This window comes from Oryctolagus cuniculus, chromosome 14 (genome assembly GCF_964237555.1).
Source record: "Oryctolagus cuniculus chromosome 14, mOryCun1.1, whole genome shotgun sequence".
NCBI classification, from domain to species: Eukaryota; Metazoa; Chordata; class Mammalia; order Lagomorpha; family Leporidae; genus Oryctolagus; species Oryctolagus cuniculus.
The window spans coordinates 76,135,659-76,161,424 of NC_091445.1; the positions used below are offsets into that span (position 1 = coordinate 76,135,659).

Below are 25,766 nucleotides of genomic sequence, written 5' to 3' on the forward strand. Positions count from 1 at the left end.
GTCTTCCATGGGTGGTTGGGGGTGTGTGCTTTGTGGTTTGATTTCAGTCCTGTTCCTACGGTAAAGCCTCACAGTGTTTTGTAGATTTTTATCCTCTGCCACCAGGAAACTGTCCTTCAGGTGCCATTAAGACTGGCTTTTACTTTTTTCTCAGGCCTTAACTGAGCATCTCCTTCGCTGGCCCTTGCCTGGTCATTTTAGGTGATTGTCTTAGCTTCACATCAGAAAAGCAGTGCCAGCAACTTTGACAAGGTTGACAGGGCAGCTGTTGCCCTAAGGTAGCCGCTGTCGCAGATGGGGGCAGGAGACGGTTCCTAATCCTAGACCTAGAATGTGAACTTGAGCTCGACAAGCTCTCACCAGCTAGCTCTTCATTTCTCACCAGGAGGGTGGTGGTAGGAAAGTTAGGAGTGGCTGGCGGCACAGTCCTCGCCTAAACGGAAACAGGGTCTTCTGTGAAATCGCCAAGTTTTCCGTCAGAGGCGGCTAATAAATGCAGCCACAGCCTTGTTACTGTGTGTGTGCTCTGTTCATTTTCTGAACCTTAAAATAGTTTGTTGGGGTCCGAGTGAGTTGCGTTAGGAATAAGGCAGGAACGTGGTGGCTATCACGTGGGTACTTCCTTGTTCTCTTGGAGGCCTGCTGAGAAAACCTTCCCACCGAGCCCCTCAGATTCCTCCCCAATACTCGCGCAGAGATAGAATTAGGAAGCAGTTGGGATTCTTGTTCTTCCGTCTTATGCACCACCAGCCTGGATTGTCTCATAGTTCACTTTCTCTTTCGTTTGCTCTGTGGAGTATTCTGCTGGGGAAAGTTAAGCTCTGTGGTTTGTTGCCACCAAGAGCCAAAGTCTCCAACCTTCCCGGGAGGAGGAGATGACCATTACTGGGCAGCTACGTGCCCTAGGCCGTTCTGTCCACGTGACTTCAGTCTTTGTCCCAGCTTGTTAGCACTGTTTGCTGAGCTGACCCCTCACGGATGCAGATGGCACAGCTCCGTGTCCACCTCGGTGCAAGGCTTCTCCCCACACTTTCCCTGCCACTTCTCAGACGGTTCCAGATTGTCATTGCTGTCCTCTAGCACCTACCACTGCCACCCACCTTAATAGCTGATGTCGCCTGCTTCAGCAGGAAGCCGTCCCATGAGACTTGCCTTACCTAGACCTGTGTGCATCCTTTTCCCTCTCTTTCCAACCTAACAGTGGTTAAGAGCAATATTCCTAGATGTAATCTTACCTGCTCACTAGGTTAGTGATCCTGCTTCTTACTGGAAACCTATTAATGTAGATTCTTTGACATTACCTGGCAATTGAAAGTTTCTACTGAAGTGTTGATTTTACTAAAGCGTTTTAATTACCATAAGTATATAAACTGAATTTAGTTTTGAGGTAGAATTTACAAAATTTTTATAGAGCACTTAGAAAGTCCAGGTATTTCTGTATGATGTACTGTAATGTAGTATGGTTAAGCGCTTGGGTTCTAGAATGTTAGTGTCTGGGGTCACATTGTGAACTCTGGCCGACTCAGTCGTCATGTGTGTAACTTCTCTGGCCTTTTCCTTGTCCCTGTGTGAGATGGTACTTGTCCTCTAGAATGAGGGGACCAAACAAGACAAGGCTCACGCGGCCTGCAGAGCTGCCGTGCTGTGGGTGCTCAGGAAACACTGGACACTGCCGATTTTCCACCAAGCGTACCCAACCTGATTCCACCTTTCCTTGATGCCTAAATGTCCTTCTGAGCTTGTATTACTCTACCCTCCTAAAGTGGAAGGAAGCCCTCAGAGTTATTTTAAATGTGCATGTAAACCCTAATGTCTAATGACAGAGGTTTATGGAATTTGTCTCTATCCTGGCTACCACTTTGACTTTGAACTCATCTAATGAGCTTTCCTCCTCTAGGAGGCAGGTGACTTTATATAGTCATGTACTGGAAAGAGGCTGTAATTGAGAGCTTTCCAGCAACTGCGTGGAGTTTTTAAAAAAATTTATTTTATTTGAAAGGTAGAGATAGGGAGAGAGCAGAGAGAGAGGAACGTCTTCCATCCACTGGTTCACTCCCCAAATAGCCTTTTGTGCTTCATCCGGGTCTCCCATTTGGGTACAGGGGCCCAAGCACTTGGGCTGCCTTCTGCTGCTTTCCCAGGCACGTGAGCAAGGAGCTGCATCAAACTGGAGCAGCCAGGACTCAAACCGGTGCCCATATGGGATGCCAGCACTGCAGGCAGCTGCTTTAACCTGCTATGCCACAGTGACAGACCCTGTGTGGACCTTTGATGGGAGGACAGGAAAGATACCAAAGCCATGGGGCTTTGAATATTTGAGCTAAAGGGCTGTTTTACAACCTCCATTCCTTTATTTCCAAAGAATAGATCCCGAGTAGAACATGATTATCTTACAGATGAGAAAGGGTAGCATGAATGACGGATGGACCTACATTGGCAGAGCTAATTAGCAACAGACTCTGGACTGCAACCAAAGGGTCCTTGCTACTGTTCTTTACCATAACCCCTGTGCTGGGGCTCAGCCTCAGCTACAGCTAGACTAGGTGACCGTGCCAGGTGGAGCAGATGGCATGGACCTTTGAAGTGCACTGTTAGCCCCATGTGTCTTGAGGGAACCTAAATGCTGCTGTCCTCTGTGACCAGTCTCAGCCTATAAACGTCCTGCTACCTGAAATAGCGTCTCTGTGTCCTCCTAGTGCGTGAGCAGAAACCCAGCCTGCTGTCCTATTAGCCCAGGACCCTGTGGCAGCATCCCTGGAGCATCTGCAAGAGAAGGCACTCTGCACGCACACGGGCTCTTCCTGCTGCTGGGAAAACAGCTGTTCTTTGGCCTTTGTCAGGCTCACTTCCATTCTTCTGAGTTAAATCTACTGGAATATAGTGTAATAAAATTAAGTGGTAAAAGAAACCTTCAAACTTGAGTGTATTACAGGAACTTGATAAATGTTAATTATTCCAGTGTTGCAGGACAATAAAGACCTAAAGTGAATTCATTGTTCCTACAGTCTGTATCTTTAGGCCCAGTGTTCCTAGTGTGTTGCTGACATTCCTCACATTTTTAAGTTTTATCTATTTATATGAAAGGCAGAGTTACAGAGAGGGGGGAGAGACAGTTCTTCCATCCACCAGTTTACATTTTAAACTTAAGCAGTTAGTACTTAGAGGAAGATCACAGCCCATCCTTGCACAAGTGATACAGAAGTAAAAATGTTTTCCGCTTCAGCTTTGAAACAAGCACTTGTCACGGAGAGAGGCAAGACTCACGGGAAGTCAGATCTCCTGTGTGCTTCCATGGAGACACAGTGGGTAAAGAAAGCAGCAGTCAGTCTTCGGTTAAGAAGAATGAACAATTGCAACTTTTAAATGACAGCCCTATTCCTGTATTCTCCTGCTGTGTTCTCTCCACAGTGCAGTGGGCTGACGTCCAGATGCCTCAGTGGGCTGCACTCAGGGTCCCAGGACAGCTGCAGGCACTGTCCCAGTGTCTGCCCTTGTCGCTGCCTGACAGAGACCTTCCCGTACTTGTCAACCCAGGTTATATGTCGTCTACGCCAGTCTTCCCCCAAGGTTGCCCTCTCCTCTGCTCCCAGAACATGTCGCTTACCTGCCTCTCCGATAGCAAGTGTCAACACATTACTCATGCACCATGCTTCTCTCCACCATAGTGAAAGGACAGGAGTTGAACCTTTCACCTCTGGGCTTCCCAGTGCTGCAGAGGCGGCCAGCTGAGCTTGCTAGCTGATTGAATTCTTGCCCAGTCCCTTAAACTACTCATCTCCTGTCCTGCTTCCTTAACCCCTTAACAAAAAAATCTGTTCCTGATTATTTCCATTTTACAAATGATTTGTTCCTTTTCTGTCCAGGCAGCATAATTCGTTGTATGAGGCGCCTGGAAGAACTGCTTCGACAGATGTGTCAGGCAGCAAAAGCCATTGGAAACACTGAGCTGGAAAATAAGTTTGCAGAAGGTTGGTATCCAAATCATGAGCTTTGTCTAATAATTTTGGCAAATCTTGTGAGAGCTGAGCCCTTGCCTGTAACCTAGAAGACATTTTCACTGGATTGCCAAGGAGCACCATCAGACAGTGTTTCTGTAAAATACCAGTGTTTGTGGGAGGGAATTTGGTGTTACGTGGAATGCTTCATAAAGCTGATAGAAATAAAATTTAAAATTTTGGTGCAAAAAAATTTGGAATCCATGCATATAAGACATCTCAATTTATGAAAAAAAAAACCATGGATTTCAAACTTTTTTGCTCCAAAATGAACTTATTTTTCAATTTCATTTTCCCCTTTTGAAGTGCTCCTCATGTCAGCTGGTGATGAGTCTGTGGGAAACAACGGTAGGGAACAAGAGGATGGACGAGATAGGTCTGTGGCCTCCAGACTGGCTACATTTATGGCCTCCGGATATGCTTTCGATAGACTGGAGTGAGTGACAGGAGGCCAGTGTGGCTGGAACGGAGTGAGCACAGAGCAGAGACCGGATTGGCAGGAGAAATGGACGCATTAGCCCAGCAGCACAGGAGTGAGTGCTCTAGCTTGCATTTTACAGGTTGCTCTTGCTACTGCATTGAGGGCGAGAGTAGAAGCAGGGAGATCAGATCAATAAAGGATGTCTGGACCAAGACGGTGGTAGTCATGGGCAGGGTGGGGATGCATGCTTCAAAATATTTTGCCATGAATGTTGGCCAAGGAAAAGAACTTAAAAATTAAAGCATCAAACAGGAGCAGCCACATTGTTGCTCTGAGCTGGCCAGTGCTGGGGATTTCTGACAACTTAGTGTTCCTAAGAAGAGATCAGCAGAAACTGGCTGCTGTTTCTACCTAGTTGATTGAGAGGCCCATTAATCACTCGGGGTTTAAGTTTTCCTCGATGTGAAAATTTAAAAATTTTTTATTTTCTAAGCCTTAGAGAATATATTATATCTTAGGAAATACAAAGTGACTGTCAGTAGTTCATGGAAAATTCACATTATCTTTTGGTTCCATTTACCATGCACTTTTTAAAAGGCTGAAAATCCATGCTACCATCTTTTGACAGATTGGTTCTACCCAGAGTAAGACTTCTTGAATAATTTTAAACACTCCATGCCCTCCCCATACCACACTGATTACTGCAGAGTCAGAAGAATACTGTCTGGTTTCTAAGTGCTCTGCCCCATAAGGTGTCTCTCCCGACAGGAGGGTTTCTGTTTTCCAGGCTGTTCTCACCGGTGGCCAGGAGTGCGTGTGCTCTTTAAAGCCCAGTCGTGAGAAGTTCTGTGCTTTGTGGTCTTGAAGGTTTAAACCTTCTTTTCTTTTCTTTTAGGAATCACCAAAATCAAGAGAGATATTGTGTTTGCTGCCAGCCTCTACTTATAAAAAGTCACCTAAAGGAATGTGGGCTTTTAAATTATTCACCACCTGTCTGATCACAGTCACCACCAATTTACAAGTATTGATTTGTTTTCCCATTTCAAGACAGTTGTCCTCAAACATTTTAATACATGTTATATTTAAATCAAGCGTCATTCCAAGAAAGCATATTACATACACATTTGTACATAAGCATTACATTTTTTTAATAAAAATGTACAGGTGGGGAATTGTTTTAGTGGAAGGCTTGAAATTTTTTAATGAACTTAGAGCTATTAGATAACCATTGTGTTAAATGTAACTATATACACACAGATAAAGTGGGCATCCAAGAGGTATAGCAGCAGCAGCAGCAGTCCCTTAAAGGCCTGGACACCGGGAAGAGAGAAGCATCCCCATGCCTTCTGGTTGCCATCCTTTTCCTTTAAGAAGCAGGCCAGCTTCCTCTGGGCCCCGCCGCTCTTCAAGGCTGGTGACTGTTCCGGTAATGATTCCCTGCCGTGGGTGTTTCGTGCAGAGTTGTATGCGAATCCTCCTCTTTTCTTTCTTTAAAAGGAGAATTTCTCTTCTTGAAGAAATCTGATACATATACAGCCTGTGTGGACAGGATATACTTAGAATAGGGTAAAATATTTAACAGTACAATTTGCATCAGTTTAAAAACCATATACAAAATTGCAGTAAGCAAATACAAATAAAAGGATACACACTGGAGGGTACAGGTTAGGCATACAAAAAACAGTAGCTAATAGGAATTTTTTAAAGGAGATTATTCCAAATAGAGATGCTTTGTTATGTCTTCAGCAAAAGCTCAACTCTTCAGTTTTTTTCAATTCAGACCCAAAAATATATTGCTTATAGACAAATTCTCTTAGGATAAAAATACAAAAAAGTAATCTAATTTTTATTTGCTATCTCTCCTAAAGTGACTTTATTAATATTGGATTCTTCTCCATGAGAAATTATTGAGCCATGTTTCCCAGGGTATTTTTTACTATTTACCATCCAGATGTTTCGCAATAATCAAGAAGGAGGCTGCTGCCCTTTATACTTACTACTAATATTGCAACCAGAGCTCCTTGAATGAGTCCAGTCAACACATCACTCCAGTGGTGTTTGTAGTCAGAAACTCGAGAAAGGCCCACATAAATGGACACAGCAACAAGACCAAATTGCAGTGTGGGGCGTAAGAGTCTTGCCCAGTCTCCCCTCATCCTGGCTTGGAGATAAAGCTAGTAGAAAAGATACAAATAAAGAAAACAACTTGCTTAATATAAAAGTTTCCAATTGGTATGTTAAGTATCACGATGACCTATAAAACATTGCTGTTTAAAATTATTATCGGGCAGGCATGATGGCACAGCAGGTTAAGCCACTACTTGGGATGCTCACATGTCACTTCTGAGTGCCTAGGATTGAGCTCCACCTCTGCTTCCCATCCACCTTCCTGCTAATGTCCCTGGGAGGCAGCATGTGATAGCCCAAATACTTAGGTTCCTGCCATGCACATGAGCGATCTGGGCACCTGGCTTAGCCCTAGCTGTTGTGAGCATTTGGGGAGTGAACCAATAGACAGATGGAAGAGCATTCTCTCTCTGCCTTTTAAAAGATAAATCTTTTTTTAAAAGATCAAAATATTATATTTGGTACAGGACTTTGGGCCTCTTTCCTGTATCAGCCTTTTGGTGCATCTGTATCTAAGTTTAAGTAGAAAGAACTTTTTAAAAAATGTTTACTTTTCATCTACTTGAAAGGTCAAAATACAGAAAGAAAAGTCTTCCATCCACTGGTTCACGCCCTCAGATGCCCATAACAACCAAGCCTGAACCAGGCCAAACCCAGCAGCTGGAACTCCATCCAGGTCTGTTTGGATGGCACTGGCCCAGGTATTAAACATATCATCTGCTGCATCCCAGGATGCGTCAGCCGGGGGCTGGGTCACAAGCAGACCAGCCGGGACTCCAGCTGGCACTGCAGTATGGGGTGTAGGCATCCCAAGTGTCAGTGCAACCCTCTGTGCCCCAGTGCCCACCCCAAAAACATTCTTTCCAGTGATCTTTTTTTAAAGCCCTAATTTCTATTTAGTAAGAATATAATTTACATCCATCAAAAAAGTCTGTTCACAAATCTGATTCATTTAAATGAACTCCTCGAAACAAGTTATGGCTTTGCCCACTGACATTACCTATTTCAAACAGACAAGCAAGTCCATTCCTGGTTCTTTGGGTACTGTTTTGGTTGTTCGGTTTTCAGCAGCTGGCAAAGACCCAGAGGTTGTCCAGTTTTATCAAGCACTTAGTGTACACATCTCCTTCTAAACCATACCACTCACGTTTAACTTAGTGACTCATTAGCTAGATTAAGTGATACTGGCTTTCTGCAGAGCCTCTCACCCCCTTATCTTCGTTGGTGTTCAAGTCATGAAAAAAAGGTAATAGGAGCTTTGTCTCGGATTCACATTTCTGCCTTAATTGGAAACTATGTATCTTAAAACATTTCATTGACTGAAGCTCAGCTGTCCCTTTTCAGTTATTTAGCTGCCCTTTTTTTGACAGGCAGAGTGGACAGTGAGAGAGAGAGACAGAGAGAAAGGTCTTCCTTTGCCGTTGGTTCACCCTCCAATGGCCGCCACGGCCGGTGCACTGCGGCCGGCGCACCGTGCTGATCCAAAGGCAGGAGCCATGTGCTTCTCCTGGTCTCCCATGGGGTGCAGGGCCCAAGGACTTGGGCCATCCTCCACTGCACTTGCTGGCCACAGCAGAGAGCTGGCCTGGAAGAGGAGCAACTGGGACAGAATCTGGCGCCCCGACCGGGACTAGAACCCGGTGTGCCGGCGCTGCTAGGTGGAGGATTAGCCTAGTGAGCCGCGGCACCGGCCTTAGCTGCCTTTTTGAAAGTTAAAGGATGGGGCTGGTGCTGTGGTGTAGCAGGTAAAGCCGTTGCCTGCAGAGCCAGTATCCCATATGGGCACCGGTTCGAGTCTCAGTTGCTCTTCTTCCTATCCAGCTCTCTGCTATGGCCTGGGAAAGCAGAAGATGGCCCAAGTCCTTGGGCCCCTACACCCACGTGGTGACCTGGAAGAAACTCCAGTTGAACGGCCATTTGGAGAGTAAACCAGTGGATGGAAGATCTCTCCCTCCCTCCCTCTGTGTAACACTGCCTTCCAAATAAATACATATTTTTTTAAAAAGTTAAGGGTTAGTCAGGCCTATGAACATGGATACTTAGAGGCAGGCACTTGGCACAGGAATTAAAGACACTGGGAACACCCACATCCCCTTATCAGAGTGCTGGAATTGAAGCCTTGACTCCTTTCCCAATTCCAGCTTCCTGCTAAAATGCACGCTCTGGGAGGCAACAGGTGATGCTTCAAGATCCCTGCCACCCACGTCTTTTTGGATCCTGTCTTTGGCCTGGGCCAGCCCTGGCAGTTGTGGCCATTTGGGAGGTTTTCAAATAAAATATGCACACATACACACACACACAAACTTAGGAACTGCAAATACCAGGGAGCTTCAGAAAGTTGGTAGAACACGGAATTAAAAGATAAGGATGCAAAAGATTTTAAATCCATGCACAATTTTTTCCTAAATACGGACATCTTGAGGAGACCTGTACCTGTCTCTGCTAAGGAGAAAGGGGGGAAAAAAAAGGCAGTAACTCGACAGCGGATTCAAGCTCATCCTACTTTGTACTTCCCACCCAAAACTCAGGACGTGGCTGGCTTTCTCACACCTCTTCCCGAGTCAGAGTGCTGCACTACTGTCACTCTGGGCTCACGAGTCTACACTGGGGGGCTCTAGGGTGTTCCAAACGGGGTGCTGCACTCGTCTCTGCGCTACACCCTGGCTCTTCTGTTGACCACCACTGTGACGCGAGTGTAGTCTGCTTACACCACAAGACTCAGCTCTGGGGGAGCGTGGCTAATGTGCTTCCTGTTGATCTGCACGGGTTCCCACGGGTCAGGTACCACGTACAGCCCCTCTTCTTCCCATTAAAGAGGAGCTCAAGGCAAAAAAACACCAGAATTCTCGCATGATGGGTCACCTGCGTTCCCCCGCTGGTAACGCCCAGACCTCTGGACTTGGACTTCTCCCCTTCCTTCCGGGCCTCTGGCCACCCACCAGTCTCCTGCTGAGCGCGGTGACCTCGAGGCTCCACTTGCAGAGCCTGTTTCAGGTTCTGCAGAGCAACCCTCCCCACACTCACGTAATCCTTCTAAAATCATGACCTCTCGCCTGTCAGCCTCCTCTCCCCTCCTTTCGTTTGGGGATTTAAACTTTTTTAAATCTATTCTTGCCCTTGGAGGGGTTCTTGAGAGAGGAAATGAAAGTCTATGTTTATCCTGAGGTGCCCACGCTCCCTCCCCCGAGGGCGTCATCAAGGAAAATGACTGCTGACAAGTGTCCAGACGTGCTGTGCTCGGCAAGGCCGGCAAGGCTGGGGGTCTGCGGAAAGTGACGGAAGATGCATGCTCTGAAAAAACGATGTGGATTCCCAGTATCCTACATCAAAATAAGCTCCAAAGCCATTTTCCCATGACACTTTGGAAGTATACCGCTCGGGTTCCTGCTGTATCACTACACACTCCCCGTGGCTGGACAAAGCCAGCATGACTTGAAATCGGGATAGGCATCTGGGGTGGCAGTAAAAACATCGCTTGGGCCTGTGTTGTGGCACGGTGAGTTAAGCCACCTCCTACAAGCCCATTTTTTTATGAGGGCTGGTTCAAGTCCTGGCTGTTCCACTTCCAATTCAGATTCTTGGTAGTGTACCTGGGAAAGCCGTGAAGATGACTCAAGTGGGGGGCCTCAGTGTAGTCCTATGCCCAAATGCTGACATTCCTTTAAAAAAAAAGTCTATCCTCAGCCTTTCCCTTGGCTGAGGGAACACAGCAGTGACTGAAGCATCCAGCAGTGTTCTAGTAGAACTAGAAGCAGGGACAGAGCCAGCATAAAGGCTCTCGAGGTCCCTGCCTTTGCAAACTCCACTCTTGCCCTCTCCACAAGTGCGATTCGTGCTAAACCGTTATCTTTGAAGAATCAGAATTTCTCCAGCTCCATGTCTAATTCTGGACCTGTGCACCCAGCAGGCTCAGGGTCTGGCACTTTCACATCCCCTGCTGAGAGGAACTGCCTGCCCACAGACACAACTGCAGGGGCAGCCCTATTTGGACGAGCTAACCTGCCTATTCTGCGAGGGCACTAACCATTTGGCTTCCACTAGCCATCTGCTGGGCTGTGTGCTTGCTCAGGAACATGTACTAAAATGAGGCATTCTCTATAGAAAGGGCATCGGATGGGTACCTGGTAGGTTATTTGCCAACTAAAGTTATAAGAATGCAAAAGCCACAGCTAAGTGAGCAAGGAAGATGGAGCAGGGTGGCCACTGCGCTGAAAACCCAAGTGGCCATGAGACAAGCAGGGAGAGCAGCTGCAGGTCTCGGGGTGCAGCTGGTTGTAAGCCACGGGTGTCCTCATAGTGTACTACGTTGGCTTTTAATGTGTAAGGGAGTCTGATGCTTACACCCAAAAAATAAGCCAGTTAATCAGCCCACCCTGTGTTTAACCAAAATCCTGGCTTTTAAATTTGGAGTTAGGTGACTTAAATGGTAAAGACTGACTTTTTCAGAAAGCTGGGTTTGCATGAAGAAGAAAAATGGTCTGTTTATATGGCTTCTACATCTGTGCAGGTGCCCAAGGACTTGGGCCGTCTTCTACTGCTTTCCCAGGCCATAGCAGAGAGCTAGATTAGAAGTGGAGCAGCTGAGGTTTGAACCAGCGCCCATTTGGGATACTGGCACTGCAGATGGTGGCTTTACCTGCTACACCAATGCACCAGCCCCCTACTATCTCTTACATTTTACTAAATCTGATGGAGAAAATGGGAGATGGTTGATTGTTGTGCTGAATTCCTAATAATATCTCAGAGCAAACCTGCTTTCTCTTTCCAATTATGGAAAACATAGATTTTATATTTTTTTTATTTGACAGAGTTATAGAGAGAGAAAGACAGACAGAAAGGTCTTCTTTCTGTTGGTTCATTCCCCAAATGGCCGCTATGGCTGGCACTGCGCCGATCTGAAGCCAGGAGCCAGGTGCTTCCTCCTGGTCTCCCATGCGGGTGCAGGGCCCAAGCACTTGGGCCATCCTCCACTGCCTTCCCGGGCCACAGCAGAGAGCTGGACTGGAAGAGGAGCAACTGGGACTAGAACCCGGCACCCATATGGGATGCCGGCACTGCAGGCGGAGGATTAACCAGGTGAGCTATGGCGCTGGCCCCGGATTTTGTATTTTTTAAGATGGGAAGACAAAGCAAGGGGCAAGGCCCTGTGCCATTGGTTCATCTTCTCTCGCACTCTCAGCCCCCTTCCAAGAGTCTCTGAACACTGCAGTTTGGCCGAGCTGATGGTTTCCCTCCCTGAAGGGGGCTGCTTGATGAGAGCCTAGTGTCTGGATCCCTCCCAACCCTAACACTGACCTTTTAGGCAAAGGAAGCGCGAAGGCAGAAGGTAAGGGCGGAGGTCAGGCCCTGCAGCTCTTCACTGGGGAGCTGCCAAGGGGCAGCTGCTGCAGGCAGGCATGGCTCCAGCTGTGGCATGAAATGTTGGGGGAGTGCTGTGGCACAGGGAGTTAATGCCCTGGCATTCCATATGGGTGCCGGTTCGAGTCCCAGCTGCTCTACTTCAATCCAGCTCTCTGCTATGGCCTGGGAGAGCAGTAGAAGATGGCCCAAGTCGTTGGGCCCCTGCACCCGCATAGAGACCCAGAAGAACCTCTTGGCTCCTGGCTTCAGATCAGCTCAGCTATGGCCGTTGCCATTTGGGGAGTGAACCAGCAGATGAAGACCTCTCGTTCTCTGCTCTACTTCTCCGTGTAACTTTTTCAAATAAATAAAATAAATCTTAAAAAAAAAAAGAGAAAAGGATGTTGGGAGGGGAGGCAAAGAGGCAGATGGAACAGGGCTGGTCCAGGGAAATGCACTGAGGGCATCTACGGTGGTGCCTGTGTGAAAGGGGACAGGGGTTACGGCGAGGTCAGCCTGGGCAGGGGCAGGGCTGGGCACGAACCCCCAGCTGCTCCACCAGCTGAGAAAGGACAACCACTCTCCACTGGCTTCTTCCCCCAGCCCCTCACCAGCCTGAACACCATCGGGGAATACCTCCCTAGGCCCGTTTATCTTGGGGCGCTGAGGCTGCTGCCAGCGTCACCCCAGAAAACCAGCCCAGGGCAACTTCATGTATGTGCTTCCAGGAGACCCAGTTTTCAAAAGAAGAGATAGGAAAAACACACATGATGTAGGCGTTTCACAAAGGTCATGGGAAAATGGAATTAAAAGAGAAGTTGGTGTTGGTGCCAGCTGAAATCCGTGCATCTTTTTAATACACAATGTCCATGATCTGTGAAGATTCCGCATGTCTTCCTAACCTTCACACCCCTCCCCTGGCCCATTTTCATCTGCTCTGGGGACAGGATGTGACACGGAGGAGCCAACCTCAGAGCCACAGCCAGGCCCGTCTCCTCTGCTCCTCCTGGTGTCTCTGCAGCAGGAGCCACTGCGGTTGTCCCTTCCCAGTGACTCTAGGAGCTCACAGCAACACTGGACATAGCCCGATTCTCGAAAGCAGAGACTCATCCAAGCAGTACAAATCTACCAACAGAAATGCCCTTGCCGGACCAGGCACTACTGGCCCTTGGAAAACGAAGGTTCTCAGTGTGAGTTTGGCTTCAAAAGAGCAAAAGGAGTAAAAGCTGCCTGAGCCACTCTCCCAGGCAGGGCTTCTGGTGAGGAAAACCCCAGAAAGTCTTGGTGCTCAAAGCAGGGCCCTCAAATTCCCACTCACAGCACGGAGACCTGAGCAAAACAAAAGCTTGGCTGGGACAGTCCAAGAGCTTCATGCAAGCAATTTCCCATTCATTCCTCAGGCAATTTCCCATTCCTTAGGGGAACAGAGGCAGCAGTGGATTTGCTCAGACCAAGCAGACATTGACATCCAGGGCGGAGGCGGACAGGAGACCCGCCTCCCCCTGCAGGCAGCAAACGCCTGATCCCAGTGCATGCACAATCCTACACTCCACTTGTGCGGAGACTGCTGAGAATTTCCCCCAAGAGTGCCAAGAATCAAGCAACTCAACAACTGGGACACCACTCAGGGTTTCTGTGTCACCATCACTGCAGGCTATAGACTACACATGTCCCCCAAAATTTCTATGTTGTAATCCTAACCTCCAAAATGATAGTATTAGGGAGGTAGGGACTTTGGGACAATTAGCTCATGCAGACTGTCTTCATGGGGGGATTAGTGCCCATGTGAGAGCTCCCCGCTCCTGCACCAAGTGAGGACACAGTAAGAAGTTCGCAGTCTGCCACTGGCAGGTGCGCCTTCCCCAGAACCTGACCGGGGGCCCCAGAAGTGTGCTGAGCAGGTTTCTATTGTTTATCAGCCACCCCACCTCTGGTGGTTGGTTTAGCAGCCCTCCCCACGGCAGGTAACATCTCTCATATAGATCAAGATATTTTTGAAGCTGGCTTATTTTTATTTTGCCTCTCCTTTGCTGGCCTTGGACACTTCCTAACTGCAAATGTTATTGTCTCACAGTCCCTAAATACTCCATTCTTAAAATAAGAAATTGTTCATTTCCATTTTAAACTTAAGTCAGGAGGTCAGCTTGCAAGCTAAGAATGGCTTTCATATTTTCAAGTCTTATTTTTTTCAGACGACTATGTGGCGTTCAAAGCCTAAATACTTATTATGGGAATTTTCACTGAAAATTTTTGCCAATCCCTAGAATGAGGCTCAACACAGAGCAACAGCCCTTGTTTTGCTTATTCTGAAGCAGGCTTCTAAGAGCGAGCCTGGCAACCACACTGACAGTGTCACCTCCGTGTGATGACAGATCTGGCCAGGAGAACACTGGGGACAGGCCTCAGTTTTGTCTCCCTGGGCTTCAATTTCACTATCTTTAGGATTTACGGAGTTCCTAAACTTAGATCTTCATCCTACTTTAAAATTAGGCAGGATCCATGTGGTCTATGAGCTGCTCATCATTTGGCCACGCTCAGCATGAACCCACGGCTCAGGAAACATCTTCACGAAATAGGAACACTAGGAGGTAAACGGCCAAAGCCAAGTGAGGGACAGTACGAATCTTGAGAAAAGCAGATGCCGTGACCGTCTGAGTCAGGTGGAGGTTGCCGGCAGCACCGTCTGGACACAGAAGGTGGCAAGGCCCATATGAAGACACTTCGGGCAGGGCAGAGTGTGTGGCTGAAGCACAGATAAGGCGGAGAGAAAAGCAATCAGGGGTCTCAGACTCCATATGGACAAACCCAGGGAAACTCTCGGGACATTTCTCCTAACGGGGCTGCACGCCATGCCTCTTCTGAACAGTCCCAGGCATGTGGAATCTTTGGTATTCAGCCACATTCAGGGGAGGCACTAAGCCCACAAACTGGCCATGCACTAAGCTGCCCTGCCCCGAGCTCCGGCCCAGCTGGGTGGTTTTCACGGAGGAAGACTCCTGGCACTGTGCGGGTGCCGGCTGGGCTGCCTGCCAGACAACCACGACGGTCAAGGTCTTCTCCTGAAGAGACCTTTTCAGCTAGCAGTGAATTTCTGGGTGTTAGAAACTGCTGACCGGGAGGTTGTGTCCATCAGTGCCTATCCTCAGAGGACTGAAATGACTCTGTTAATCCATCTCCACCCAAATCTGGGACGGACCCCTGATGTGGAGATGCCCAGGGAAACAAGATGAGTCACTGCCTAAGGAATCTGGGGTGGGGAGAGAGGGAGGTTAAATATTGGATATAAACATGACAGCTGGAAAGCAAGGAGACAGCTGTGTATCCAAGGCTGGAATCAAAGCTGGGGCCTACATCCGCATCGTGTCAATCACTCCACTGCCTAGAGTTGGTGAAACGCAGCCAGCGGCAGCCCTGGCCTGCTCCCTTCGCCAGAAAGGCCTTGATCTAGGACAAACCTGTGCACCTGAACTTGTCTTTTTCATTATAACTTTAAATGGCTCAAACTGACCCAACAACCAAATTACAGTCGAGGTAACTTCCCCATGCGTACGTCCCCCATACGCCCTTCTGCCTGAGGCCGTCTGCACAGGACCTCTGCTTTACACCAGCTTCCGATTTCACACAAGAGCCCTCACTGCAAGTCTCTACTCGGCCGAGTATACAGATGTTTCTGAGAAGGGACAAGGGAGGGGAGAGGAGAAAATGCTGAGATCTGAAATGCAGCTGAGAATTTTCTTTGGAAATTAAAAACAGTGGGTCGGTTATATGTCAGTCACTATTTTACTTCCAGAAATCTGCAAAAACTGACCTTCAAAGTAGCTGGACGAGGATTCGGATTAAGCCACTGAACAATAGAGCAAAGGAACCTGATGGTCAAGAGACCCCTGGAGCGCTCACAGACCTCACCAGCACCCTCCCACGACGACCCCCTCATCCGTAAAACACAGCAACCACCCTTCATCTCTCACTTCATGGGAACTAGAGTCAAAGGAAGTAGCAGGAAATGCAAGTCATCACCATCAACAGCAAGCCAAACTCCGACTCCTCGGCCTCGCACAGAGCCTGGCTTCAGGACCAGCTAGGCGTGTCTACGCACTCAAAAGCCATTTCGGGTGGGTGTTTGCTGCAGTGGTTGTCACACTTGGGCGACACCACGTCCCGTGTAAGAGTGCCCGCTTCCAGTCCTGGCTACTTTGCTTTCAAGCCAGCTTCCTGGTAATTGTACCCCGAGAGGCAGCAGGTGATGGATGGCTCACGTACATGGGTCCCTGCCACCCATATGGGGAACCCAGATGAGTTCCAGACTCAAAGTCAGCCTGGTCCAGCCCTGGCTGTTGTATGCATTTGGGGAACGAACCAGCAGACAGAAGATCTCTCTCCATCTGTCAGTCTGTTGGTCAATCTGTCTCTCTCTCTCTCTCTCTGCCTGTTCAATAAAAATGAAAAGGGGACGGTGTTGTGGCACAGTGGGTTCCGTTGCCACCTGCAATGCAGGTATCTCATGTAAGCACCAGTCTGTGTCCCAGCTGTTCCACTTCCAATCCCGCTCTCTGCTAATGCACCTGGAGAAACATCAGATGAGCAACTGCTGGGCCCCTGCCAGCCACGTGGAGACCCAGATGGGAGTTCCCGGTTCCTGGCGTCAGCCTGGCCCAGACCTGGTCATTGAGGCCATCTGGAAGCGCTCTCACCCACTCTCTCTCTCTCCCTCTTTCTCCGTAACTCTGCCTTTCAAATAAATAAATAAATCTTTTAAAAATGAAAATAAATTCTTTTAAAAAAGGAAAAACCACTCAGCGCAGTCACAAAGTCTGCTTCGGGAAAGGTTCTGGAGTATTCGGGACTGCAGGGGTCAGCATTTTGGGGCAGCAGGTTGAGCAGCACCAGCACCCCGGGAGCACCGGTCGTGTCCCGGAGGCTCCACTTCCGACCCAGCTCCCTGTTAATGTTAATATGCCCGGGAAAGCAGCAGAAGATGGCTCTGAGTATTTGAGCCCCTGCCACCCATAAGGGAGACCCAGATGGACTCCAGCCATTGCCCAACCTTCCCTTTCTCCCCTGGTCCTTATGTCCTAATTTAAAAGGCAAAGGAAATACAAACACACACACACAGAGTCTCCCTGTGCTAGCTGTTTGTAGTAAGAGAAATGACCAGAGGATGTTAAAGAACAGGCCTTGCTGTTAACTACCTTCAGATAGGTCCCATCCCCACAGCACACCTGCAGACACGTGCGGTGTACCTCTTAGACAGGAACTCTGAAATCCTGCTCAATCTGTACCCTGTTAACCTAAGATGAAAGCTTTGCAATTTCCAAAAATGTTGGTGATGCCAAAAAGTTAGATCTGCTGTAATGGTCTGTAGTTGTGGATTTGAATTTTATAGAATACATCTACAATGTCTACATTCTTTTAACTTTCAGAATTTAGTTTTTCAAATAAAACCAAGATTCTTGTGAAATTATTACATTTTCTCTGAAACAAAATTAAATCCCATCACTGATAAACTAAGCATTAAATATTCACATAATGCTTAAAGTGATCAAAGGAAAATGAGAAACCACCAATTTACACAGAACACAGCTCTATAAAAATCCTCTCATAAAGAAAATTAAGACACAAACATTACAGCTGACCTATTAGGGTAGAGATCTTCCTCTCTCTCTGTTCCCCCCAAATGCCAATTATGTGCAGACAGAGGATGAGAATTTCATAATCAGTATTTTACATGCGAATACAGTAAACATTGTTTTGAAAACTGACCAAACTTGGCCTTTAAAGATCCCTTGCAAGTACCCCACAGCCCAGTCCCCTAGCAGAGCCCCTCAAACAACTCCAGACTTGTCCCCAGTCTGCGGCACACAGCCTGCGCAGGAATCTTCCCTAACTCCTCACAACCACCTTGGGGAAAGGCAGACGCCACAGGCCAGGCTACGCCACAGGCCAGGCTAGCCACAGCCCAGCAGCGGAACTGGAGCCGGAAGGTACAGGCATGACAAGCCCCTGAGGCAGCGGCTGCTCTCCAGGAGTGAAAACCTGCCCGGTCTCACACAACGCAGTCTGCGAATGTTTGGAAGTGAACCGGCAACAAAACCAGCTCCAATGCGGCACAGCTGCCTTCACTCCGCAGCCCGGCACGGCAGCGCTAGGAGGAAGGCAGCCGGGCTTCCAGGCGCCACATGCACCCACGGGGCGCGGCGAGGGCACCCAGCCACAGCAGCCATCTTGCCCGGGTCCTGCACGCCAGGGACCTGCTGTGATCACACAGCTTTGTGTGTGTGTGCCCGACAATGTCCCAAAGCAGGGGCCAAGTCCACTAACTCTTAGCCCGAGACGAGCTGACCGGCCGCCGAAGGGCTTCCGCCACCCGCAGAACACGGAGGCGGATCCATACATCCCCCGCAGCCCAATCAACAGGCGGAAGTACTTACTGCCACGAACAGCATGCAGTACATGGAGAAGGAAGAGTGGCCCGAGTAGAAGGACAACCTGCAAGACAAAGAAGATGTTAGTTTTCTATCCCAGAGTGCTGCGGCTCCCTCCTTCCACCTGCAGGAACTAGAAGGGTGGGGGACAGTTAGGACGGGAACATCTCCGAGTTCAAGAAGGCCCTGAGGCTGGATTTCTATACATTACCATTTTACTGAAACTTTGAAGATGGGCAGTGAGTCACTGGGAACAAACCTGCCATGCGTCTCTACAGAGGTCAGAGGAGTTAATGCGTGAAAAGCCCAACTGGCATACATGGCCTTGACTTTATAACACATAAATTTCTACGGCCATAATTTTATTTTCAACTTGCTGGTTTTGCCCCAAATAGTGTAACACCTCCTTTGGAAAACTCCAAAGTATAATACCTTTTTTTGACCGTGCTGTACCAGAAGAACATATTAATATTTTTGTGCTCTAAATGGGGCCACAGATTAGATGTCTGATGTAGCAGTGAAGACACTGCTTGCAACACCCAAAACCCATGTAGGAGTGCCTGGTTTCAATCCTAGCTTCACTCTTGATTCCAGTTTCCTGGGAATGTGCACCATGGGAGGCAGGAAGTGACGGCTCAATCACATGAGTTCCTGCCACCCACATGGGAGACCAGGTTGAGCTGTAGGCTCCTAGATTTGCCTTGTCCCGTCCAAACTATTACATGCTTTTGAGGAATAAACCAGCAGATGGAAGATCTCTGTTCTTTCATTCAAATAAAATAAATGAGTAAAAACATTTTTAAAGTATATAATCTGGTGGGGGGACATTTGGCTGAGAGGTTAAATCACTGGTTAGAATGCCCGCATCCCATTGGGGTGCCTGGGTTCAATACCTGGCTCTGGCTCTTGATTCCAGCTACGTGCTTGTGCGCACCATGGGCAGCAGCAGGTGTTAGCTCAAGGATTTGAGCTCCTGCCACCCACACAGGAGACTCAGATTGAATTCCCAGCTCTCAGCTTCCACCTGGCCCTGTCCCTAGTATAATATGCATTTGGAGAGTGAACCAGCAAATTGGAGATCTCTTTGCATCTCTGTCTCTCTTTCTAATAAGAACAAAAACATTAAATGGGCATATATCTTATCTGAATTTTCCCACCAGATTAGGAATCTTTGACTATTTACTTGTTTATTTGTCAGAGTTATAGAGAGAAAGAGGGAAAGACAGAGAGAGATCTTCCATCCACCGGTTCACTCCCCAGATGGCCACAAGCAGGGCTAGGTCAGGCCAGAGCCAGGAGCCAGGTGCATCATCTGGGTCTCCCAGGTAGGTACCAGGGGCCCAAACACTTGGGCCATCTTCCACTGCTTTTCCCAGGTCATTAGCAGAGACCTGGATTGGAAGTAGAACAAGGTGGGACACAAACTGGCACCCATATGGGACGCTGGCATCACAGGAGGCAGCTCTACCTGCTACACAACACTAGGACATTTAAGATTGTACACTGGCAATTCTGCACCAAATGAACATTTCTTTCAATATTATATTCTCTAAACATCTGATTATCATCTTCCCAACTAAAAATAACAGAATGCTTGCAAAACTTAATTTTATAGCACTTCTGAAAAAAAAAAAAAAAAGCTCATACGATCTAAATTCTGATTACAAAGAAGCAGCCACAGATGCATAGAGGCGGGCACGGTAGACAGCAGAAGCCATGCGAAGACGCTCGTGCAGGTAAGCTGAATGCTCCTCTCAGCTGCCACTGGCAAGAATGAGGACGTAAGCTTTACTTATTACACCTAACTTGTGAAGGCACACGTGGGCTCCCTGGATTAGAGGGGAAGACTTAGAAAATACATGCCAGAAGGTCATGGGGTGTGTCTGGCTACTGCAGGTGGTTGGGAAAGTAAAGGTGACTTAACTTTGTACTAAGTTACATTACATACGTAATGATGGTGGTTCTACCAACAATTTTGATTGTGTTTTTTATAATCTATGTCCCTCCCTCTTTCTCTGTAACTCTGCCTTTCCAATAAATGTATAGATCTTTTTTAAAGAAATGAAAATAAATAAATTCTTAAAACAAAGCCATTCAGCATGGTCACAAAGTCTGCATTGGGAAAGGTTCTCAAAGTATTCAGGACTCCAGCAGGTTAAACCACCACAGCATCCCGTGTGAGCACCCATTGTGTCCCAGCTGCTCCACTTCCAGCCCAGCTCCCTGATAACGAGCCTGGGAAAGCAGTGGGAGATGGCTCCGTGTATTTGGGTCTGGCCACCCAGATGGGAGACCCAAATGGACTCCAGCCATTGCCTAGCCTTCCCTTTCTCTTCTAGTCCTTATGCCCTATTTTAAAAAGAAAAGGAGGAATTGGCACTGTGGCACAGTGGGTAAAGTTACCACCTGCAGTGCCGGCATCCCAAATGGGCAAGGGTTCCAGTCTCAGCTGCTTCACTTCCAATCCAGCTCTCTGCTATGGCCTGGGAAAGCAGAAGAAGGCCCAAGTCTTTGGGCCCCTGTACCCATGTGGGAAGACCCAGCGGAAGCTCCTGGCTTCAGATCAGCACAGCTCTGGCCACTGTGGTCATTTGGGGAGTAAACAGTGGATGGAAGCCCTCTCTCTTTCTTTGCCTTTCCTTCTCTCTCTGTGTAACTCTGACTTTCAAAGAAATAAATAAATCTTAAAAAAAAAAAAAAGACAAAGAAAGAAAAGGAAACACACACATATACACAGGCTCCCTATGCTAACATTTTGTAGTAAGATAAATGATCTTAAAGAACAGTATTTGCTGGCCAGCGCCGTGGCTCAACAGGCTAATCCTCCACCTTGCGGCGCCGGCACACCGGGTTCTAGTCCCGGTTGAGGCGCCAGATTCTGTCCCGGTTGCCCCTCTTCCAGGCCAGCTCTCTGCTGTGGCCAGGGAGTGCAGTGGAGGATGGCCCAAGTCCTTGGGCCCTGCACCCCATGGGAGACCAGGATAAGTACCTGGCTCCTGCCTTCGGATCAGCAGCGTGCCGACCACGCCGACTGCGGCGGCCATTGGAGGGTGAACCAACGGCAAAGGAAGACCTTTCTCTCTGTCTCTCTCTCTCACTGTCCACTCTGCCTGTCAAAAAAAAAAAAAAAAAGAACAGTATTTGCTGTTACCTACCTTCAGATAGGTCACAATTCCCACAGCACACCTGCAGACACGTGCAGTGAACCTCTTAGAAAGGAACCCTTAAATTCTGCTCAATCTGTACCCTGTTGCACCCTCATAAAATTAGCATGCCTTTCTGAAATAAGATAGAAGTGACTTATTTTATTTATTTATTTATTTTGACAGGCAGAGTTAGACAGTGAGGGAGACAAAGAGAAAGGTCTTCCTTCCGTTGGTTCACCCCCTAAATGGCTGCTACAGCTAGCACATTGCGCTGATCCGAAGCCAGGAGCCAGGTGCTTCCTCCTGGTCTCCCATGCAGGTGCAGGGCCCAAGCACTTGGGCCAGCCTCCACTGCCTTCCTGGGCCACAGCAGAGAGTTGGACTGGAAGAGGAGCAACCAGGACAGAATCTGGCACCCCGACCGGGACTAGAACCCGGGGTGCCGGCGCCACAGGCGGAGGATTAACCTAGTGAGCTGTGGCACCGGCCTATTTATTCATTACTATTAACTCATCAATTACTACATTATGTCATCAATTACTACATCATAACCACTAAATCTGTGAATCATTTACTGAACAACTACTATTTACAGATAATAGACTATGAACCTCAAAAAAAATCAGAAGGACCATCGGGAATGAGAAAAGAAGGGGAGGAGGTAGGTAGGGCACAGTTGATATAAGTGTTGGATATTTTAAACTCTTGATTTAATGAGCGATTCAGTGACTAAGATCACATGATAATCTGTCTTCAGCTTATAGAAGAATCATGCAAAAAGCAGGAATCCAGAAAATAGGAAGTTGCTGAGACGGATCTTACAAGTCATAGGACTCCGGGAAGAAATGCTCAGCAGGGAAACTGTGACCATAACAGAAGATGAGTGCAGACAGGCATGAGCGACGCCGCAGAGAGAGCGTGTACGGCAGGCACACACAGCCCTAACCAGAGGGGGAGCCTCCTCTGACATTAGAGAGACATGCAGGACTTGGTGCGAACAGACACCAAATCACCAAAGCCACCTTACCTCAGACAGTTACCGAGGACACGAGGGACAAACAGAAGACTGAACAAAAGGTACACCGTGAAGTCATCCTACACAGAGTAACTAATAATTACCTTGCCTACCACCTACCTCTTTTTAAAAATATTGAAACAGACTGTCCTTTGTAAAAGAAAAAGATTACATAGTGATAGTGAGACTCAAGGAAGAGGGTATTTTTATATTTTATTTTTATTTATGTTCATTTTATATGAAAGAGAAAAAGATAGAGAGACAGAGTTCTTCTATGCACTGGTTCCCTCCCTAAATACCTACAACAGCAAGGACCGGGTCAGGCCAAAGCCAGGAACCCAAAAGTCAATCCGGGTCTCCTATGTGTATGGCAGGGGCCCAGCCCCTGCTACAACCCAGGTTGTGCATCAGCAGGAAGCTGGATCAGAAGAAGAAGTTGGAACCAGGTACTTGGATATGGTATATGAGCATCCCTAACAGCAACTTAACTGCTGCCCCAAATGCCCACCCACTGAAAGACAGCCTTAAATCACTTTCCAAAGGGCATGGTGTTGCTTTAAGATGCAGGATTGCTAGCTAGAGGTAAGATACCAAGATTTCCACTTAAGCCCTCAACACAAAAGTGAACACCAAGGCCAAGATCTATCACCAGCTGGTGCCCTGTGTCTCTTTGCCACCTGCAGATCACAAAATCAGCACCAGGGTCAAGAAGGACAAAGGTCAAGACATCAACATAAGTGTCTGTGATATTACATTGATTCAGAAATTTAGATCTGCCTTGAAACAGGCACTGCCACTCGCAAGAGAAGAGGTAGGTAACTATTAGAGTCCAACAGGAAGCTGGCCAGCCAGTTCACTCCTGCCCTATCAGATGAGGTAGGTGACACCACCACAGCTCACGTTAGCCCGAGGACTAACAGAGTGCTCACAATACTTCACTTAGAGAAACCTTTGCCACCCAATAAACAAAAACAGAAAATCACACCCTGCTCAGTAACCCAAGTCTTTTTGACTTTTAAGAGAAAAGAGAATGAAGGAATTCTTATAGCATATTTAGGTGCCTATTTAAGTATATGGAGATTATAAGTAAGGAGAAGAAAGCTAAATGTTCTTTTTTTTTAATAGATTTATTTATTTGAAAGTCAGAGTTACACAGAGAGAGAAGGAGAGGCAAAGAGAGACAGAGGTCTTTCACCCACTCGTTCACTCCCCAATCGGCCACAACCAGTCAGAGTTGCACTGATCCGAAGCCAGGAGTTTCCTCCAGGTCGCCCCAATAGGTGCAGAGGCCCAAGAACTTGGGCCATCCTCTACTGCCCTCCCAGGCCACAGCAGAGAGCTGGATCAGAAGCAGAGCGCCCATCTGGGGTGCCGGCACTGCAGGTGGCTGCTTTACCCACCACGCCACAGTGCTGGCTCCAGGCTGAATGTTCTTTACAAGTATAAAAACAAAAACACAAGCACGTTTCCCTTCTGCTTCAAGCCTTTCACTAGAATAAACTACTAAGTACAAAATAAGCACTGAGCTCCCTAGAACTATGATCTGCTAACAAACTGCTGAGGGTTCCCAGGACACACACTGCATGCCCTTGGATTATCTGACACTCAGCCTGGAATGAGCTTCCCACTTTCTTTGGCAATTATTACTTAAGAGTGAGGGCAGTCACCTTTCCTCCAAGAAACCTTTCCAAATAATCTAGATTTAAGTCACCATCCTTTGCCTAAAGGCAAAGAGACCCACGAGGACCACAACAGCCCAATCTCCTTATGCTCTAATTATCTGTTCCTGACATCAGACTGCCTCAGTTTGCCTTGGGGCTCTGCTTCAGATTCCGGAGTCCTGCTGATGCACACCCTGGGAGGCAGCAGGTGATGACTCAGTACCTGGGTTCCTGCCACTTGTGTGGCAGCTGTGTTCCTGCCGGGGCCTGGCTGCCGCAGGCAATGTAGCGAAGCAGTAGATGGAAGATCTCTCCATCTGTCTCTTTCTGTCTTTCAAATGAAATGTGTTAAAAATTTTATATGTTTGGAATAATGAAGGAATTTTAGCAGGAAGCTGGATCGGAAGCAAAGTAGCTGGCACTTAAACCAGGCACTCTGATATGGGATGGAGGCGCTTCAAGTGACTACTTAACCACTGTGCCAAATGCTCACCCCACACTTACCAAATCAGTCACAAATTCCACTTTATCCTGCCACTTCACAAGCACCAAGAACAAGACATCACTTTAATAACACCATAAAAATTACACCTTATGCTTTGACAGTTGTAAAAATACTTCTAAGGAATATATAATCTTTGCATCATTATCATTTAATTAAATGCTATATACCAATACATTACACCAACCCGCCTAAGTTATTTGATTTTGGCACCACACACACTAATGTATTCCCCCTGTAGTGGTTAGAAATTCAGATTTTATCAGGGCCAAGGAGCATCAGGAAATCCCAGATAACATCTAGCTCTTGTCACTCTTGTGTCAGACTCCCAGGCACAGTGACAAAATATGTTAACATAAATACCCCAGACCTAACACATCTTCCCAAAACATCTGGCAAGCATTTAATGTGTGTAAAATGTACCAAAATCCTTATTACATTTTAAGGCAGTCACATTCTAGTTGAGCAAATAATTCCAAAGATGATGAAGAGATGGGTGGAGTCTGCTATAAATTTTAAAGTGTCAAAAACATCTTCAAAGGTTAAACAGAAGGACTTGTTATTGTGATGCAGTAGACTGAGCTGCAGCTTGCCATGCTGGCATGCCAGATGGGCACCGGCTGGAGTCCTGTCTGTTCTGCTTCTGATCCAGTTCCCTGTTAATGCACCTGGGAAGGCAGCAGAGGAAGACAAGGTTCCTGGGACCCTGCCACCCAAGTGAAAGACCCAGCTGGTATACCTGTCTCCTGGCTTTGGCCTGGCCCAGACCTGGCTGTTGCAGTCATTTGGGAAGAAAACCAGCAGATGGAAGATGTCTCTCCCTCTCTCTCTCTCCATCTCTGTTGCTTTGCCTTTCAAATAAATAAACTTTTAAAAAAACTTAAAACAGTATAGCAGCTGACAAATAAGGAGAAAGGATGTAGTACTGCTTGAATCCTCTGTTCCACTGCCTACATGAAAAACTTTCTCAAGTTTTAAAGGAGGATTTCTGTCCTTCAGTAAACCCAGTCTTGCAAACTGGTGTCTTGTTCTTCAGTTTCCAAGCATTACCTCAGAAGCAAAATATTGCAGTTGTAATAGATTACACAAGAAAAAAATGGCTAACATAACACAAACATAAAATGTTAGCTAATTCTA

General features: G+C 47.4%; 2 protein-coding genes across 6 annotated transcripts in view; one reads left to right on the forward strand and one right to left on the reverse strand.

Annotated features, from left to right (window-relative positions):
* Positions 1 to 5,588, forward strand: part of MTREX (Mtr4 exosome RNA helicase) — a 100,932-nt gene extending 95,344 nt beyond the window's left edge. Inside the window, exons 26-27 of the mRNA XM_002714036.5 lie at positions 3,864 to 3,968; positions 5,312 to 5,588. Coding sequence (XP_002714082.1) covers positions 3,864 to 3,968; positions 5,312 to 5,364 — 158 coding nt within the window. The 3' untranslated portion in view covers positions 5,365 to 5,588. The remainder of the gene's footprint in view (positions 1 to 3,863; positions 3,969 to 5,311) is intronic.
* Positions 5,477 to 25,766, reverse strand: part of PLPP1 (phospholipid phosphatase 1) — a 90,108-nt gene continuing 69,818 nt past the window's right edge. For all 5 annotated transcript variants that reach the window (XM_002714037.5, XM_008262216.4, XM_051853467.2 and 2 more), the window contains 3 exons: positions 18,312 to 18,369; positions 6,414 to 6,590; positions 5,477 to 5,953 (listed from right to left, as the gene is read on the reverse strand). In XM_002714037.5, coding sequence (XP_002714083.1) covers positions 5,822 to 5,953; positions 6,414 to 6,590; positions 18,312 to 18,369 — 367 coding nt within the window. In that variant the 3' untranslated portion in view covers positions 5,477 to 5,821. The remainder of the gene's footprint in view (positions 5,954 to 6,413; positions 6,591 to 18,311; positions 18,370 to 25,766) is intronic.